Here is a 17,559-nt window from a genome sequence, read left to right on the forward strand (position 1 = left end):
GGGTCTCCGTCGGCGGTTCACGTGGTAACTGAACAGACCGACAGAGGCAGCCAAAATGGCGGACGCGGAGGGCTTTCCCACCCGGGTCACACCTCCTAGCACGCAGGCGCGATGACCTCCTTTCCCCACCTCCTCTGTCCTAGAGCTTGCTGGGAAACCTGGAGGCCAGCAGGTGGGCGGAGGCCGAGAGGGTCGCGGCAGGCCCCGCCCATCCCTCAGTCGCGGAGAGTCTTGCAGGCTCTGGGAGAAGAGCTGGGGTGAGTCCCTAACTGCTGTTCCAGCAGCCTCCCACTCGCAAATAGCTTTTCTGCTGTTTGATGCCGAAGCGGCCTTTCATTCATTGGGTAGATTCTCGTAGCCTGTATGATCATACTTTGAGTCTGAAGTGCTAAAGTGAAGGTGTTCAAGAAGTTCTGCGTTTGATCGTGGATCAAGTACCTAATTAAAAAGCAGAGGCGAAAGGGAAATGAAGGCTTCACCCCAGGAGGGACTTGAAAACCTGTACGAAAAAGAGAGGGTTCATGGAGTTTGAAAACCGTGAAAGAGTTTGACCAATTAAATGGGCTGGCTGGCTGGAGGATCGGTGATTTAGTTTATTACTTAAGGTGAACGGGGAAAGAGCCGTATCCTAAGTGCCATATTTGCACTGCCAAAGAAGCATCTGAAAGTTAAATGTGTTTTATTTCAGTGTTGAGTCCATACAATGAAGGGTTCACGACTGTTTAAGCCATGTTGGAGTAGAGTTCAGGGACATTGACTCCCCCGGAGATGGCTAAAGTGCTTAATGTTGCGAGTGTTGAACTCTCCATCACCAGAAATCCTCAAATCTTGAACAACAGAGTATCAGGGAAGGATACTAGAGAACCGCTGCAGTAGACAAGATGAAACTAGATACCGAAGTGGACCTTTTCCACATATGAGTTTATGTATAAGTAATTTCATTAACAACTGACAGTAAAGGGGCGCCTGGCTGGCTCAGTCGGTAGGGCATATGACTCTTGATATCAGGGTGGTGAATTTAAGCCCCAAGTTGGGCATGGAGCCTACTTAAAAAAAAAAAAAAAATTTTATTTTTTGGTAATTGACAGTACAACTATTTTAAAGCTGGCATTCCATTGATGATCTACAATTTTTCCCTCATATGAGCCATTTTTGCACCTGATTATTTTTTATGATCTCTCTCCAGATGCTGGATTCTGTCTGTAGCATTCTCTGAATCAGGAATCATTGCATTATATGTGCAATAACTTTGCTCTTTTTTTTTTTAAAGATTTTATTTATTTGACAGAGAGAGATCATAAGTGGGCAGAGAGGCAAGCAGAGAGAGAGAGAGAGGAGGAAGCAGGCTCCCTGCAGAGCAGAGAGCCCGATGTGGGACTCGATCCCAGGACCCTGAGATCATGACCTGAGCTGAAGGCAGGGGCTTAACCCACTGAGCCACCCAGGTGCCCCCAACTTTGCTCTTTTTAAATGTATTTACCCAGATAGTTTACTGTTTCTTCTTGCTCTTCTTTAACCCTTCCTAGAAGGTGTAAGGTGAGGGAGATGTTTCCCATTGTAAAAATCTGGGACTAATCCTCGGGTTTTCTAGCTGCTATCTCAAATGCCTGCTCTCTCTTCCTTTGCCTGGATCATAAGTAAGGTTTTATGAATCAAATCCTGCAATTTGTTCGAATTCTGTTATCTTTGTTCAAAAGTTTCACTAAAAAAAGTTGTATCCACAGGAAACCATGTTTGAGTTTTGGAATATGGCCAGATTTTAACCTTAACTTTTTTTTTTTTTTTTTTTAAGTAAAATTAAGAGCAAACATAGAATTCATAAAAACAGTTGTCACTCAATGATAATCTTTGAACTTCACTGCCCCCAAGAGGTCTTTCTTTCAACCGGCTTTCAACCAGCACAGTTATTAAGAAGTAGAAAAGTTGGGGCGCCTGGGTGGCTCAGTGGGTTAAAGCCTCTGCCTTCGGCTCAGGTCATGATCCCAGGGTCCTGGGATCGAGATTCAGCCCCGCATGGGGCTCTCTGCTCAGTGGGGAGCCTGCTTCTCCCTCTCTCTCTGCCTGCCTCTCTGCCCCCTTGTGATCTCTGTCAAATAAATAAATATTAAAAAAAAAAGAAATAGAAAAGTTATCTAACTTACAATGATAATTTTAGCTTCACTACTAACTTTGGTTTCCAGGTATCTGGCTTCATATCCAAAAGTTCCTACAGAAATATTATTTGCTAAGGTTTTCTAAATTTCTAAATTTCTCCTTTGAATAATATACTATTTTCCCCTTGAGGGAAGAAAATTTCTGATGTTTGAAGCAAACAGTGGTCCCCACCAAAGGCTGAGTACCTGAATAGATAAGCCACCAATATAGTTGGGCAAATGTTATCTTCTTTTTGGCTGATAACAAATAAATTTTTAAGACTCAATGAATACTGGAGCGCCTGGGTGGCTCCAGGGGTTAAGGCCTCTGCCTTCGGCACAGGTCATGATCCCAGGGTCCTGGGATCGAGCCCTGCACTGGGCTCTCTGCTCATTAGGGAGCCTACTTCCCTTCCTGTCTCTGCCTGCCTCTCTGCCTACTTGTGATCTCTATCTATCAAATAAATAAATAAAATCTTAAAAAAAAAAAAAAAGACTCAGTGACTACTACTTTGCATCATCATTTATCTGAATCATTTCCTAGTTAAAATGCATGTATAGATAACAGGTGGACCATACAGTCCATGCCTTGATAGCCTAAACTCAAAAATAAAATATCTGCTCTTGTAGATCACCACTGTTTGACAAACAGATCCTATTTAACCCATATGCTGTGAATGACAGCTATGCAGGAAGTTAACATATCCAGGGCTGGATGATGACAGACCATGAGGATGATGTTGATGATGAGGATGATGTTTCATTCATTCATCTTACCCTAAATATTTGCATATCACTATTGCCAAAATGTCTTTTCACCAAAAAAGTAACCATAAATAAATATATAAATAAACAACCTCAGAACTTTAATTCTACAAGAGGGATATGTAGAGTAAAATTCTCCATGTCCATATATGTAAGATGTTCTCTATTGACACTTTTATGCCTTAATCATTAAGTATTTAAATTTTATAGAAATACAACATTAAAGAAGTCTATATATTTGTCACCCAGATTTAACAAATGTTAACATTTTGTTATTGCTTCTGATTGTTCTTTAAATAAAAATTTACAGATATCGGGGCACCTGGGTGGCTCAGTGGGTTAAAGCCTCTGCCTTCGGCTCAGGTTGTGATGCCAGGGTCCTGGGATCGAGCCCCAAATCAGACTCTCTGCTCAGCAAGGAGCCTGCTTCCCACTCTGTCTCTGCCTGCCTCTCTGCCTACCGTGATCTCTGTCTGTCAAATAAATAAATAAAATCTTTAAAAAAAAATGATAGATACTTGGGTCGCCTGGGTGGCTCAATCAGTCAAGCGTTTCCCTTCAGCTTGGGTCATGATCTCAGGGTCCTGGAATCGAGCTCCACATGATTGCTGTGTTGGGCTCCCAGCTTAGTGGGGAATCTGCTTCTCCCTCTCCTTCTGCTACTCCTCACTGCTCATTCTCTCTCTCTCTCTCTCAAATAAATAAATAAAATCTTTTTAAAATTTTTTGCAACTATATCAGGAACTGCATCCCTCTCCAGATCCTCCCAAATTTGATGTATGATATTTTTATGCATCATAAATCAATAAACATATATGTAGTGATCTTATATTTTATGTTTTCAACTTTTGCTCTTCTTAACCCTCCCTAGGAATGAGAAGTGTGAGTTGAGTAAGATGTTGCCTAGAGGAAAAATCTGGGACTAGAACTGTGGTTTTCTGGCTGCTAACTCAAATCTTCTCTCCTTTTGCCTGGGTCATAAAGAAATTTTTAGCATTCAAATTCTGGAAATGCTTAAATGAATGTCATGTAGCAACTTCTACCAAAATACCATAGCTACTAGCTCCTGGCTGGAATTGCTTCATCAGGATTCCTCTCAAGATGGAGTTTCACCTACAGCTGCCTACTCTAAGTGTAGGGTTCCATCAGCTCTAACATGCTGAGAGGAATGTGCTTATATTTCATCACTTTCCCAAAATATACACTAGTAAGAGGATACAGGGACCAAAAGAAGAAAACAGCCTTTTTCCCACAGCAGTACCGAAATTAGTAATTTGCTTACTGGTTCTGTATGCTCTGACTAAATATGGCTTCTGTTTCAACTTGTTGGATACTAGCAAAAGCTGTGTTAGGACAAGCTTCCAAGGGATGACATAGAAAGAATATTCAACTGTCAGGTTGCTGAGTGGACAAGAAGTTGAGAACCAACAACTGATTCAGCATATTAGTTGGGTGGTTTGCTTACTTGAGCATAAGTCCAGAAGGCTCAAACTAGGTTACAAACTATAATGTGATTCACAGTTTAGCAATCCAGTTAGTCATCAGTTGCGTGTAAAAAAGAACCAGAAAACAGTACAGTTACTTTACTCTTTGGTCAATAATTTTTGGTTAAATTTTTTCCCCAGTGATAATGCTAAGGAAAATATGGGGTGCACACTTGGCTAGCTTAGTTAGTACAGCATGCCACCCTTGATCATGGAGTGGTGAGTTCAAGACCTATGTTGTGCATAGAGCTTACTTAAAAAAATTTTTTTAAAGAAAAAATATAGAGTGGGGAAAAACGATTTACTAACATTCATTGTGCTTTTAAAATTATCCTAAATGGCCTTAAGTTTAAAGGATTAAAATATTAAAATTCTTTATTTCTTTTACTTAAATACATATTTTTACATGGTCTTTAGACATCAGATTGAATTGACAAGTGAATGTACAAATCCAGTTCAATTGTCAGTACAATGTCTTTGGTAGACAAAAACAAGTTGTTTGCAACTACCAGACACTTTCTAAGCTTCCCAAGGACCATAGAGGTTAGGTTTTACATTACAGCTATAAAACTGAGGTGTAGAGAGATTAAGTACTTTGCCTAAAAATCAAAAGCAAAAATATGGTCTACAGGAATAGCTTTTTCAACTTGACTCTTTGAATCCTATTCTGCAGCTCGTGGCCTCAGGGGATTGTCCAAGTCTGTTAGGTGGGCTAACAAGAATCACTAGATCTGGGGTCAGAAGACCTCAGTCTGAATCCCACCTCTCCCAGCTGTGGGATCCTGAGCCTGAGCCGGTCAGGGACTTCCAAAACACGAAGATTCTCCCTTCCTCACAGCATTGTGAAGCTTTACTGTGATAGTGCATGTGAACAGACTTGGGGAACTGTGGGAAGTCTCTTCAAATATATGTTATGTCACCTTGGATGAGCAAGTTGCCTTATTTGAGCTTTAGCTGTAAACTGAGGATAATAAGGTATATCAAACGGTCGTTTGAAAATGAAATGAGATGATACATGTAAATCATAGGATGCATAATGTACAGTGTCTGAAACACAGAATTCAAAGTGCTGGCGGTTACTCAACACACCTCATTCATTTTCAGTTTTCTGGCTCATGTAGCAAGATTTTAGTAAATCTTTCGAGTATCCCTGGGGTAGGTGCCTGAAATTCTCATGGGACAGCGAAGTGAATAAACTAACTACTCCTTTCCCCCTTTGATCATTTCCTCCCAAACCCCATTTTACAGACATAAGGCTGAGACCAAGAGAGCCAGAGTACCAGGCAATAACCAGGATTCTCAAGTTAACATCTCTACTTAGCGCGGCTGCGCAGCTGGCGAATCCCGCGCTTCGTTCCGCAAGGGGGCGCTCGGCTGGACACCGACTCCAGGGGAGACGGGGTTGCGGAAAGGCGGAGCCGTGTCTAGCAAGATGGCGCTCCCCGCGTTGTTGCGCCAGTTCTCCAAGCTGCTGGCTCCAGCTAGGCTCCCAAGCAGCTGTGAGTGTCCCTCTTCTTTCAGGCCGACCCGACCTTCCCGTCTCTCACTCTCAGGGTGAATCCAGCCCGCGGGGTAGCAGGCGTCTGGGACCGGGCCCGTCATGCAGTGTGACCTTCGCCGGCCTACGTCCTAAATCCCAGCTCCGACTCTAGGTTCCCCATCACGCGCCGCCGACCCTCTTAGTGCCGACAACTCTTAGTCTCTACGATTGGACTCTGGGTCCTCCCCACCACCCTAACCCGCTGCAGGTTGGGTCCCGCAGACCCTCTCGGTGCCGCTTCCCGCCAACTCGGGAGTCATCTGAGTCTCTGCAAAAGCCAGTTCGCCAGGCTTTGAGGGCGTCCTGGAGGACAGGGGCGACTCGGTCTGGCTGTGCCGGTGGCTCAGGGCGAGTTAACTTGACTCTCTGAACCTGTTTCGGGAGCTGTTTGGCGGGGGGGTGGGGGGGGGAGAATTAAATGCAATAATATACACGTAAGTGTTAGGTTTTTCACTGCAAGGCGATACGTTATCGATTTACAGACACTGTCCCCTTTCAGCTTCAGCGCGATCAAAGTTCTACGTTCGGGATCCGCCACATGACAAACCTGACTGGCTGAAAGTTGGACTGACCTTGGGCACCTCCGTCTTCTTGTGGATCTATGTGAGTTTTTACTCCCTTGATGTCGTGCGACCCCAACACACTGGGGAGCATAAATGTCAGTGTGAGATTGTTGCTGAGCAAATCTCCCATTCAATTGGATATTTATGTAATTGCTAATTACATAAGGGAAATCCCAAAGACTAAAAAGAAATATTCAAGATTTCAGCAGCATCGAGAAAATATGATGAAGCAGCGGAAACTTAGGTCATTCATGGTTAATGAGAATGGTTTTGTGATGGAGGGCAACTTTACTATTGATTGTCCTTTACTTGGTAATGAGGTTGGAGACTGGTTGGGTTTTATGAAGACACTTTTTTTTTCAGATGACATAGGAACAGATCATCACTGGACAAGCTATACAAATTAAGTCCCACTAGACTTCCAAAACATAAGATTTTAATCAGTGTTTGGGTAAATACATTGTTGGAAATTGTACTTAGTGTGTAGCAGCCTTTTTTTTTTTTTTTTTTGTCTTTAGAGTATGCCAAATGCTTTACATGTAGAAACTCATTTAATCTTTTCAAAAACACTGTGTAGTAGGTACTATTATTGTTGACTTTTTATAGATAAAGAAAACGCTTGGAGAAATTAGTTTGCTAAACCCAGTTCTCCCTGACTTAGAATGACACTATAGACCATTGTGAAATACTGCTTCTCTGTAGATAAATTTTCTTGAAGTTGACTCAAAGTCTGTGTGCTCGATTAGTATTTAAATTTTTTTGTTTTGTATCTAATGTGTTAAGGGTTTTCTCCACTGCCTCCCACCTCCAGTTCTTATATCTCTTATTTTGGATTTTCTCATTGAAATGACTTGTTGATGGGGCACCTGGGTGACTTAGTCGTTAAGCATCTGCCTTTGTCTCCTGTCATAGCAGGGTCCTGGGATCTAGCCCCACATTGGGCTCCCTGTACAGCGGGGAGCCTGCTTCTCCCTCTCCCTCGGTCTGCTGCTCCCCCTGCTTGTGCTCTGTCAAATACATAAAATAAAATCTCAAAAAAAAAAAGTCGATAAGGAGTAAGAGATGTTGATAAGGAGTAAGAGATGTTAAAAGTCATTTACAACATGACAACAGCAGTAATCCTTTTTGAAATAATATTTGTCATGATGAAGTTTTAATACAAAATTTTCCTAGAAAAAACTTGATTGCTGTTGAGAACTCTGAAATTGGATCTTTGATTGCAGCAAATGTCACCCCATCTCAACCATTGTTTTGGTTGCATATTCTGTCAGACAGTTGTTCTAAGAAAGTATCTATCTCCTATGACATCTAATTAATACACATATAGTTGGGGGATGGAGTTGGTCACTCACAGTATCAAACTTCCAAGGTTAGAAGTATAACACTTCCAGCCATCAGTCTAGACCTCATTTAATAATTCAGTTCTGGTTGGCAGTGCTGATTTAGCTCCTCTATGGTAAGTTATTCTATTACATTAATTACCCACTGAATGAAATAATTTATTTGGCAGAACACGAATTTAAACTCGTAAGGGGGGTGGGGCACCTGGGTGGCTCAGTTGTTAAGCATCTGCCTTAGGCACAGGTCATGATCCCAGGGTCCTGAGATCCAGCCTACATTGGGCTCCCTGCTTGGCGGGAAGCCTGCTTCTCCCTCTCCCATTCCCCCTTCGCCCTGCTTATGTTCCCTCTGTCTCTCCCTGTATCAAATAAATAAACAAAATCTTATAAGTAAATACATAAACATATACATAAATAAACTTCTAAGGGTTGCCTTCTCAAATTTAGTATGTTAGACTGAAATTAACTAGTACGGGGATGCCTGGGTGCCCCAGTCGGTTAAGCGCCTGCCTTTAGCTCAGGTCATGATCCCAGGGTCCTGGGATGGAGTCCCACATTGGGCTCCTTGCTCAGCGGGGAGCCTGCCTTTCCCTCTGCCTGCTGTTCCCTCTGCTTGTGCTTTCTCTCTCTGACAAATCGATAAATAAAATCTTTAAAAAAAAAAAAAAAAAAAGATGGGGCACCTGGGTGGCTCAGTGAGTTAAAGCCTCTGCCTTCTGCTCAGGTCATGATCTCAGGGTCCTGGGATAGAGCCCCACATTGGGCTCTCTGCTCAGCGGGGAGCCTGCTTCCTCCTCCTCTCTCTCTGCCTGCCTCTCTGCCTGCTTGTGATCGCTGCCTGTCAAATAAATAAATAAAATTAAAAAAAAAAAAAAGAAATGAACTAGTATATGCCATTCATAGTTTTTGGACTTGCATCTCTTAGCCTTTTCTTTTTAACTAGAATAGCTGTAATTCTTTTTTTTGCTTTTCCAAAATTGTTTAGAAAAGCAAATCCAGGGCACCTGGGTGCTTCAGTCGGTTAAGCATCTGCCTTCAGCTCAGATCATGATTCCAGGGTTCTGGGATGGAGTCCATATGGGGTTCCTTGCTCAGCAGGGAGCCTGCTTCTCCCTCAGCCTGCTGCTCCCCCTACTTGTGTCCCCTTTCTCTCTGTCTCTGACAAACGAATAAATAAAATCTTAAAAAAAAAAAAGCTCTTTATTTAAAAAAAAAAAGGGAAAGAGGGGCACCTGGGTGGCTCAGTCAGTTAAGCATCTGCCTTCAGCTCAAGTCATGATATCAGGGTCTTGGGATTGAGCCCCACATTGGGCTCCTTGCTCAGCAGGGTGTGGTTTCCTCCCTCTGCCTCTTGCTCCATCTGCTTATGCTTGCTAACTCTGTCTCTGACAATTAAAGTCTTTAAAAAAAAAAAAAAAAAGTAAATCCAGATCCCAGTGGCTGAGTGCCCTCCCTCACCCCTAGAATAGTTGTAGTTCCTTTAATCTATGCTTATTCCTCTTATATACCTCTTCTATACCAAATATAAGTATCACTGGTTAGCCTCTTTAAGTTGCCAGGAAGATTATATTTCTAATTTTAATTGTTACCTACTTCTAGCTCATCAAACAACATAATGAAGATGTTTTAGAGTATAAAAGAAGAAATGGGTTGGAATAAACTATTGAAATACTAATATGGTAAGTATGCAATTTTATAGGGTTAATTAATTATGCAAATTAATTTGATCTCTTTTTAAATAATGTATTTTTGTTTTTTTATTGGGTTTATACTTTTCTTTAAGTTTATTTTTTTCATAATCTCTACACCCAACGTCAGGCTCAAACCAAAAACCAGTGATCACATTGCATGCTCTTCCAGATGAGCCAGCCAGGCGCCCCTATTGAGTTTATACTTTTTAGCACTGATAATCCTGTCTCTGACAAATTTATGAATTTTAATACCTTAGCTGAAGCATCTCTCAGTATAATCATTTTTTAAGCATCATTTTTAATCATTATGCTTTGAGTTTGTTCAAAGAAAGTTGTATTTAAGAATGAAACCAAAATCGGGATGCCTGAGTGGCGCAGTTGGTTAAGCATCTGCCTTCAGCTCAGGTCATGATCCCAAGGTCATGGGATCGAGTCCAACATCAGGTTCCTTGTTGAATATGAAGCCTGCTTCTTCCTCTGCCTGTTGTTCTCCCTCCTTGTGCACGTGAGCGCACACTATTCTTCTCCCCTCTCTCTCTCTCCTTCTGAGAAATAAATAAAATCTTTAAAAGGGGGGGGGTGCCTGGGTGGCTCAGTTGATGAAGCGACTGCCTTTGGCTCAGGTCATGATCCCAGAGTTCCGGGATTGAGTCCTGCATTGGGCTCGCAGCTCCATGGGGAGTCTGCTTCTCCCTAGGACCTTCTCCCCTTTCATGCTCTCTCTCTCACTGTCTCTCTCTCAAATAAAAAATAAAATCTTAAAAAAAAAAGAATAAAACCAGAATCATACCATTTTTGTAAATCTAATGGTACTCTACACAGTGACTTCATAACACTAAAGACAAATTACCATTATTTGTGTATGTATTTCTTAATATCTGTTTGCCATAGACAACACCTGAATGTAAATTCCATGAGAACAGAAACCCTATTTTATTAATCATAATGTACTCAGCAAATTGCCCAGTGCCTGGGTCTACTGATAATTTAATATTTGTAGAATGGATGAATGTATAAGGGTAATAGATTGGTAAATCTTTTACTGTGTGACCACTTCATTGTGATTGTCACTACAACTAACACCCAATTGGACAATTCATACTAAAATCTAGTTGTGAACAAGATACGATACTCTGCATGCCCTGTGATTTAAAGGAATGAATTTATTTTATATGCCAATATATATGTATCTAAACACATAGTAAATTTCTGAAAATCCTTTTAAGGAAATTCTATATTAATCCTTTTGTAAAATGAAAAATCACTCTTATAAATCTCAGTTTTCATGGATTAGGTTGACTAACTCAGCCCTTTAGGGTTTGATTATCCAAATTTTTCATTTCTTTTTTCATATTAATAGCACCTTGCTGTCACTACTTGAATCAGCCAATCAAGAGATAAACATAAATAGATATGCTTTTGCTACTCTCTTATAGGTCACATAAAATATTTTTTATTAAAACTTAAATAAAATGAAGGGTTGTTACTCTTTGTGAATTTGTTTTCTAGACTTTTCTGGATGCTCTAGGTGAATTATTCAGAATGGTCTAATTTTAATATTATTTCTGCTAGTTAATGCTATAGTTTTAATTTTTTTTTCTCTTCATTATAGGTATGTTCCATATAGTGATTATACTAGTTCCTTTGGATTCACCAATCTGTTGAGTTGTAAACGTGAAAGAAAAAGTTGTATGTGAATGTATGTCAAATCAGCATTTGTGTTTTGCATCATTAAATGAAAAAATAAAAATACTTCTGTATTCTTCAGATTATATATGTTGTGACTATATAGAAATGAATTCTAAAGTGCATTATTAGAAGTATTTTGATGTAGAGGCACCTGAGTGGCTCAGTGGGTTAAGTGTTTACCTTCAGCTCAGGTCATGATCCCAGGGTCCTGGGATCAAGCCCCACATCAGGCTCTCTGCTCAGCAGGGAGCCTGCTTACTCCTCTCTCTGCCTGCTTCTCTGCCTACTTGTGATCTCTGTCTGTCAAATAAACAAAAAATCTTTTAAAAAAATGTTTAAAAAATCACTGCTGAAGGATTGGTTCTTTATATCAACTCCCCCCCCATATCAACTTTTAATTTCTATTCCAAATAATCTTGAGTCTGTCAGAGTGTTAGAGCTACTTTTTTTTTTTTTTTTTTTTTTTTTTAATAGAGCTACTTTATTACTCAAAATACTAAAGAACCCAAATACTGTTTCCTTCTAGAGAAGCCATTCTGGTAAGTCAGAAAGGAAAGATGATTCCTTTATTTTTCCTACTAGAGTTTGTTCTGACTCCATTTCCTTGAATTTGAATAATCCTCATGTGGATGACTTTTGTACTCACCAGTTACTGTAGCAGTCTGTTGTTCCTTTTTGTAATATGACTTAGCAAACTCCTAGGAAAAGGGGAAAGAGGAGAGGAGATTAATAGACACAAAATAAAATAGATTTCATTTATCCTTCATCAAAAGCCTTTCTTGAGGGGGGGGCTTTCTTGTGCATCAAATTTATTTATGTGCCATTTCATTCACTTGTGATTTAAACACTTAGTGTACCACACATTTGAAAATTCATTATTTATGTCTCCATTCTGATGTTAAGTGGAAAGACTTACTGCATTATAATTGGTTTTGTGACTTGGGGGCTGTGGCCAGCACTTGCTTTGGGAGATTCATGGCCTAATATCTTTGGAAGTCACTTCTGAACATAAAATCAGAATTAACAGTATTTCAGAGTAATTATTTAATGCAAATCCAGTGAAAAGCCAGCTATAATAGTTACCATAAACTTTTGTTAGTTTGGAGCTCTAGCTGATAGAGCTGGAAAGGACCTGAGGGCTTGTACAGACCAATCTCATTAATTAAACAAATGCAAAAACCAGAGCTGAAGAGTGATTTGCCCAACAACACTGTGGTAGAAAACAGCAGCGCTAAGAGCAAGAGTCTTGATATTTCCAAGGATGACTACTGCCTACTCTTTGGAATCTGTGCATATGTTAGATTAAATGGCCAAGGGGAATTAAGATTACAGATGGAATTAAGTTTGCTAATCACTAAATTTGACACTTAAAGGGGGAGATTATCTTGGATTATTTGGTTGGGCCCAATAAAATCACAAGGGTCCTTATAAGTGGAAGGAAGAGGCAGAAGAGTGTGTCAGTGATGTGATGTGAAAAAGACCCAGCTGGCCATTGCTAACTTTGAAGGTGGAAGGGGCCAAGAGCCAAAGAGTGGAAAAGTTAAATTCTCACTTGGAGTCTCCAGAAAGGAACACAGTCCTGCTGACACCTTGATTTTAGCCCAGTGAGAACTGTGTTGGCTTTCTCACCCCCGCGCCCCCCCCAAAAGACCTGTAAGAGAATCAGTTTGTGTTTTGTGCTTATAAATAAATAAATAAATAAATAATTTGTGTTCTAAAACTTTGTTGTGGCAATGTAGGGAACTAATGTCTTCACACAGTAACAGAAAACGAGAAGTCAGGTATCAACTCCCAAATCAAGGCACATTCCACTAAAAGAAACATTTAAAAATACACCTCCCGGGGTTGCTGGGGGCGTGGTGGGGAGGGATGGGGTGGCTGGGTTATGGATATTGGGGAGGGTATGGGCTATGGTGAGTGCTGTGAAATGTGTAAGCCTGATGATTCACAGACTTGTACCCCTGGGGCAAATAGTACATTATATGTTAATAATAATAATAATAATAATAAAATACACCTCCCAAAAGGGAATTGAAAACTCGAAGACACTTGAGATTCCATAAACTGATAACCTCAGTAGGAAATAAATTATAAACAATATCAACTGTATGTCAGGCCTTGCAAACATAGCTACCCTGTGTGGACTTTCATCTTGACTAGGCCCGTGTGACTCTAGGGGGAGCCATTCCTGAGGATGGGGCTGTCTAAGAAAGCTTTTCTGTATTGATGGAAATGTTCTGTCTGCTGTCCACTCATCTCATGTGGATATTGAGCATCTGGACTGGGATTAATGTGACTGCATTTTGGATATTTCATTTTCATTAATTTGAATATCCACATGAAACTGGTGGCTGCTTTATTGGATAGCACAGATACAGATTATTCTTTGAGTAACCTAGAGTCATGTATATAGTGGCACTGGTGGAAATGCTTTCTAAGATAAATACTGAAACCTAATTCAAAATGTGTGAAGCTAAAAAAAAAAAAAAGTTACAAGGATACAGAGTAACAGACACGGAGAACAGGAATGCACCTGGGCCCAGTAATAAGGGGTCTGGAACTCAAATGTTATCAAGACTCTTGCTCTTAGCGCTGCTGTCTGTTTTCTTTACACAATTTTCTTTTCCAGCACAATCAACATTGTAAGAGGCCATAGTCAATAGTTCCTAGATTTACATCTAAGTTGAAGAGTGCAGTTGGACCACACACTCATTCTAATTCTAAATTCCCAAGAGGAACTGTGGTCAGATTATGGTTTCTTTAGTAATGTGAGAGAGTTTACATAAAAAAGAAGATGCAGACAAATCCTTTGTCAAATACAATCAAGATTTTTATCAGATCAAAATCAGGGATACCTGGGAGATCAGTGGTTAAGTGTCCGCCTTCAGGACCGGTAGTGATCCTGGGGCCCTGCTCAGCCTGGAATCACTTCTCCCTCTGCCCCTCCCCTCCCCCTGCTCATGCTCTCTCTTTCACTTTCTCTCTCTTTCAAGTAAAATCTTTTTAAAAAATAAGGTAGACCTGGAGTGCCTGGGTGGCTCAGTGGGTTAAAGTCTTTGCCTTCGGCTCAGGTCCTGATCCCAGGGTGCTGGGATCAAGCCCGCATAAGGCTCTCTGCTCAGCGAGAAGCCTGCTTCCTCCTCTGACTCTGCCTGCCTCTCTGCCTACTTGTGATCTCTATCTGTCAAATAAATAAATAAAAGCTTTAAAAAAAATAAGGTGGCCTTTTTTTTCAGATCTAGTAACTATGAGGTAGTCATTTAGTTATTCATTCATTCATTCATTCATTCATTCATTTTTAAGTAAGCTCTACACCTCGTGTGGGGCTCAAACTCACAAACCTGAGATTAAGAGTTGCTTGCTCTTCTGACTGAGTCCACTAGGTGCCCCTAAATTACTGTTTCCATGGAAAAAACAGGCTATATAAATCCAGTTGCAAGTATAGGAAGTAATAGGTTTGTGTTCCCACAAAAGATATGTTGTAGTCCTAACCCTCAGTATCTCAGAATGTGATCTTATTTGGAAATAAGGTAGTTGCAGATGTAATTAGTTGAGATGAGCTCATATAGGCCTAGAGTGGATCCTTAATCCAATATGACTGGTATATCAATGAGAAGAGACACAGACACACAGGGAGATGACTGCCAGGTAGTGATAGAGGCAGAGACGGATTGGAGGGATACATCCACAAGCCAAGGATTACCGACAAGCTCAGAAGCTAGATAAGGCAAGGAAGGATTCTACCCTACAAGTTTCAGAGCAGGTGTGGCCCTGCTGACACCTTGATTTCAGACTTTGAGTGCCGCAAACTGTGAGAATCTATTTCTGTTGTCCTAAACTGTCCAAATTTGTGCAGATTATACTCTGAGAATTTAGTGTTAAGAGAAACAAAGCTGCGGGGCACCTGGATGGCTCAGTTGTTTAAGCATCTCACCCTTGATTTCAGCTCAGGTCAGAATCCCAGGGTCCTGGGACCTGCTCAGCGGGGAGTGTGCTTCTCCCTCTCCCTCTGCTCCTCCCCCCACTTGTGTTTTTTTCTCTCTCTCTCAAATAAATAAAATCTTAAAAAAGAAAGAAAAAAGAAAAGCTTTTTCTAACTTTTGGTGGAGCGCAGGAAATCAGTCTTTGAAAATTGCTTTTAATTTATAGACTTAAGCCTTCAGTAAGCATGATGAATATTGCCAGTAGAGGACACTTACAATATGTTTTCAAGACTGATATCTTCTTTGTCAGCGATCACAATTAGGTGGAGTCCATCTTAGATAAGCCAAATTATCCCTGACCCTTGATTCTTGTTTTCCCAACCAGACCAAGAAAAATGTCAAGGACGTGCTGAAGGGCAGTATTAGAAACAATATGACCAACAGCTGGGAAATCATTGTCTGAGCTTCTCAGTCTTCTACAGCAAATACCTATGTTAAAATTTTCTTGTTTGGGAGAAACAGCTTGCCACAGAGTGAATTTGACAACCCATGGGTATGTCCTCGCATGTCCTCATGGGAAGCATTTCATCAAGATGTGAAGAGTTGGTCATCGAAATGGAAAACCACATATTCTACAGGAGCTGTAGAGTGGGTAGAAAATTCCCTTTGATCCAAGAGGCGTTGAGTTTGGGGCGCCTGGCTGGCTCAGTCGTTGGAGCATGAGGCTTTTAATTTCAGGGTTGTGAGTTTGAGCCCCACGATGGGCTCAGAGCTTACTTGAAAAAAAAGAGAAAAGAAATGAGGGGCATGGAGCTTTTAATTAAGATGAGTAGGACCTGGAGAGTGGCGCTTTTTAACTTACATTTCTTGCCTCTCCCCGCTGGCATGGCCACATCCAACCTAGAGGACATGATAGGCTCCCCCCTAGACCTTACCATATGATAAGAGAGTGGAATGTGATGGATCTTGTCGTGTGTGCATTGAAAGGCAGCAGAATATGGTAAAAGGAGCCTTGAGCTCCAGCTTGGGCCAGAAGTCAGAATCTTGGGGATCTAGGGGATCTAGGGGATCTTGGGGATCTAGGGGATCTCTCTTCACATTTCATACTAATGTGCTTTAGATCTCACACCAGCCCTATAAATAAAGGAATTGTCCACATTTTACTCAGACCAGTAAAATAGATCAGGTATCTGGCTTCCAAACTCATATCTTAACTATTGTGCTATACTACCTCAGTTTTTCTCATATGTGATAGAGGGATAATCAGCATTATCCAATATCCTTTGGGATTGTTAAGAGGATAAAGTACGAAAATAGATGAGACAATACTTTAGGAAAAGCTTTTGAAGGCCTGTATATGTGTGTTATTCTTGCCTCCTGTAAACCAATCAGTTGCATTATTAAAACTAGTTTGGTTATAACCCAAAGGCATTAGATTACATTTATTATTAATATCTGATCAGAGATTTCTTTGTGATCACTTGGTAACTACCTCTGAGAAAAGATGTTGGTTCCATGTCTCACTATAATATCTGTGTGATAGCAGAAATTTTTTCTTGTTCGTTGGAGAATGCCTTGGAACAGTGCCTAACATAATAGATACTCGATAAATATTTGTGAAATAAATAATAAACTAATCTCCAACATCCAGCATGGTCCCTAGCATCTTGTAAGCATTTTGACAGATACTTAGAGTTTAACTGACTGAGATTGAGTGGTTACTATGCAGCCTAGAGGTGATCTGGAAGACCTCAGACTATACTCAAAAAGAGCATACAACTGAATTCTGAAAAGGAGCCTAGAACAGTGTCCCAAGAGCCACCCTCATTTACAAATATTTACTCGGAAAGAATCCTTCTTAGGGGAGCTTCTAACACATTAAATAACAGTATAATACATGCATTAATTCATTTAAATGCATTTACTGCCTTTGACTATTCCCTCCCTGACAGCCAAGTAAAAATTCATCCCCAAGTACACCAGGGAACGAATGAGCCATAGTGGAAGGCAGATTTGGATTATTTGTCCATTGGTCCTAGCTGCTAGCAGTCCGTTAAACATCCTACACCCCAGGGAGATAGCTAATCTCTAGTTGCCAGCGGATATATACTCAATGTTGGTGAAGGTAGTAAGTGCACTAACCTGCATTTTGCTACTTTCAGGAAAGTGCTTGGAAATCAAAATTTGATCACTCATTAACTACGGATTACCTAATTGCTTTTATTCAAGTGTTTAATCACTAAGGATAGCTAGCTACTCTGAATATTAAAAAAAAAAAAAACTAGCTCTCTCTCTTTTTTTTTTTAGGTTTTATTTACTTATTTGACAGAAAGAGCACAGAGGGAGAGTGAGTGGGAGAAGCAGACTCCGCACCGAGCAGAAGGCTTCATTCATGGCTTGACCCCAGGACCCTGAGACCATGACCTGAGCCA

The 17,559-nt window shown here is 40.7% G+C and overlaps 1 protein-coding gene across 1 annotated transcript; it reads left to right on the plus strand.

Annotated features, from left to right (window-relative positions):
• The first annotated feature begins 210 nt into the window (after positions 1–210).
• Positions 211–11,287, plus strand: LOC111149131 (NADH:ubiquinone oxidoreductase subunit C1). The gene is made up of 5 exons (XM_022506066.1): positions 211–257; positions 5,630–5,880; positions 6,421–6,524; positions 9,424–9,503; positions 11,128–11,287. Exons 2-4 carry the CDS (start codon positions 5,814–5,816, stop codon positions 9,481–9,483), a joined length of 231 nt encoding a protein of 76 aa, XP_022361774.1. The 5' UTR covers positions 211–257; positions 5,630–5,813; the 3' UTR covers positions 9,484–9,503; positions 11,128–11,287.
• Positions 11,288–17,559: the final 6,272 nt, after the last annotated feature.

Source organism: Enhydra lutris, unplaced genomic scaffold, assembly GCF_002288905.1.
Source record: "Enhydra lutris kenyoni isolate GAN:26980312 unplaced genomic scaffold, ASM228890v2 scaffoldscaffold21, whole genome shotgun sequence".
Classification (NCBI taxonomy): Eukaryota; Metazoa; Chordata; class Mammalia; order Carnivora; family Mustelidae; genus Enhydra; species Enhydra lutris.

Coding starts and splice junctions, on each gene's coding strand:
- LOC111149131 (XM_022506066.1), top strand. CDS start 5,814: ATGGCGCTCCCCGCGTTGTTGCGCCAGTTCTCCAAGCTGCTGGCTCCA. Junction 5,881..6,420: donor AGCTAGGCTCCCAAGCAGCT/GTGAGTGTCCCT, acceptor GTCCCCTTTCAG/CTTCAGCGCGATCAAAGTTC. Junction 6,525..9,423: donor CCGTCTTCTTGTGGATCTAT/GTGAGTTTTTAC, acceptor ACCTACTTCTAG/CTCATCAAACAACATAATGA.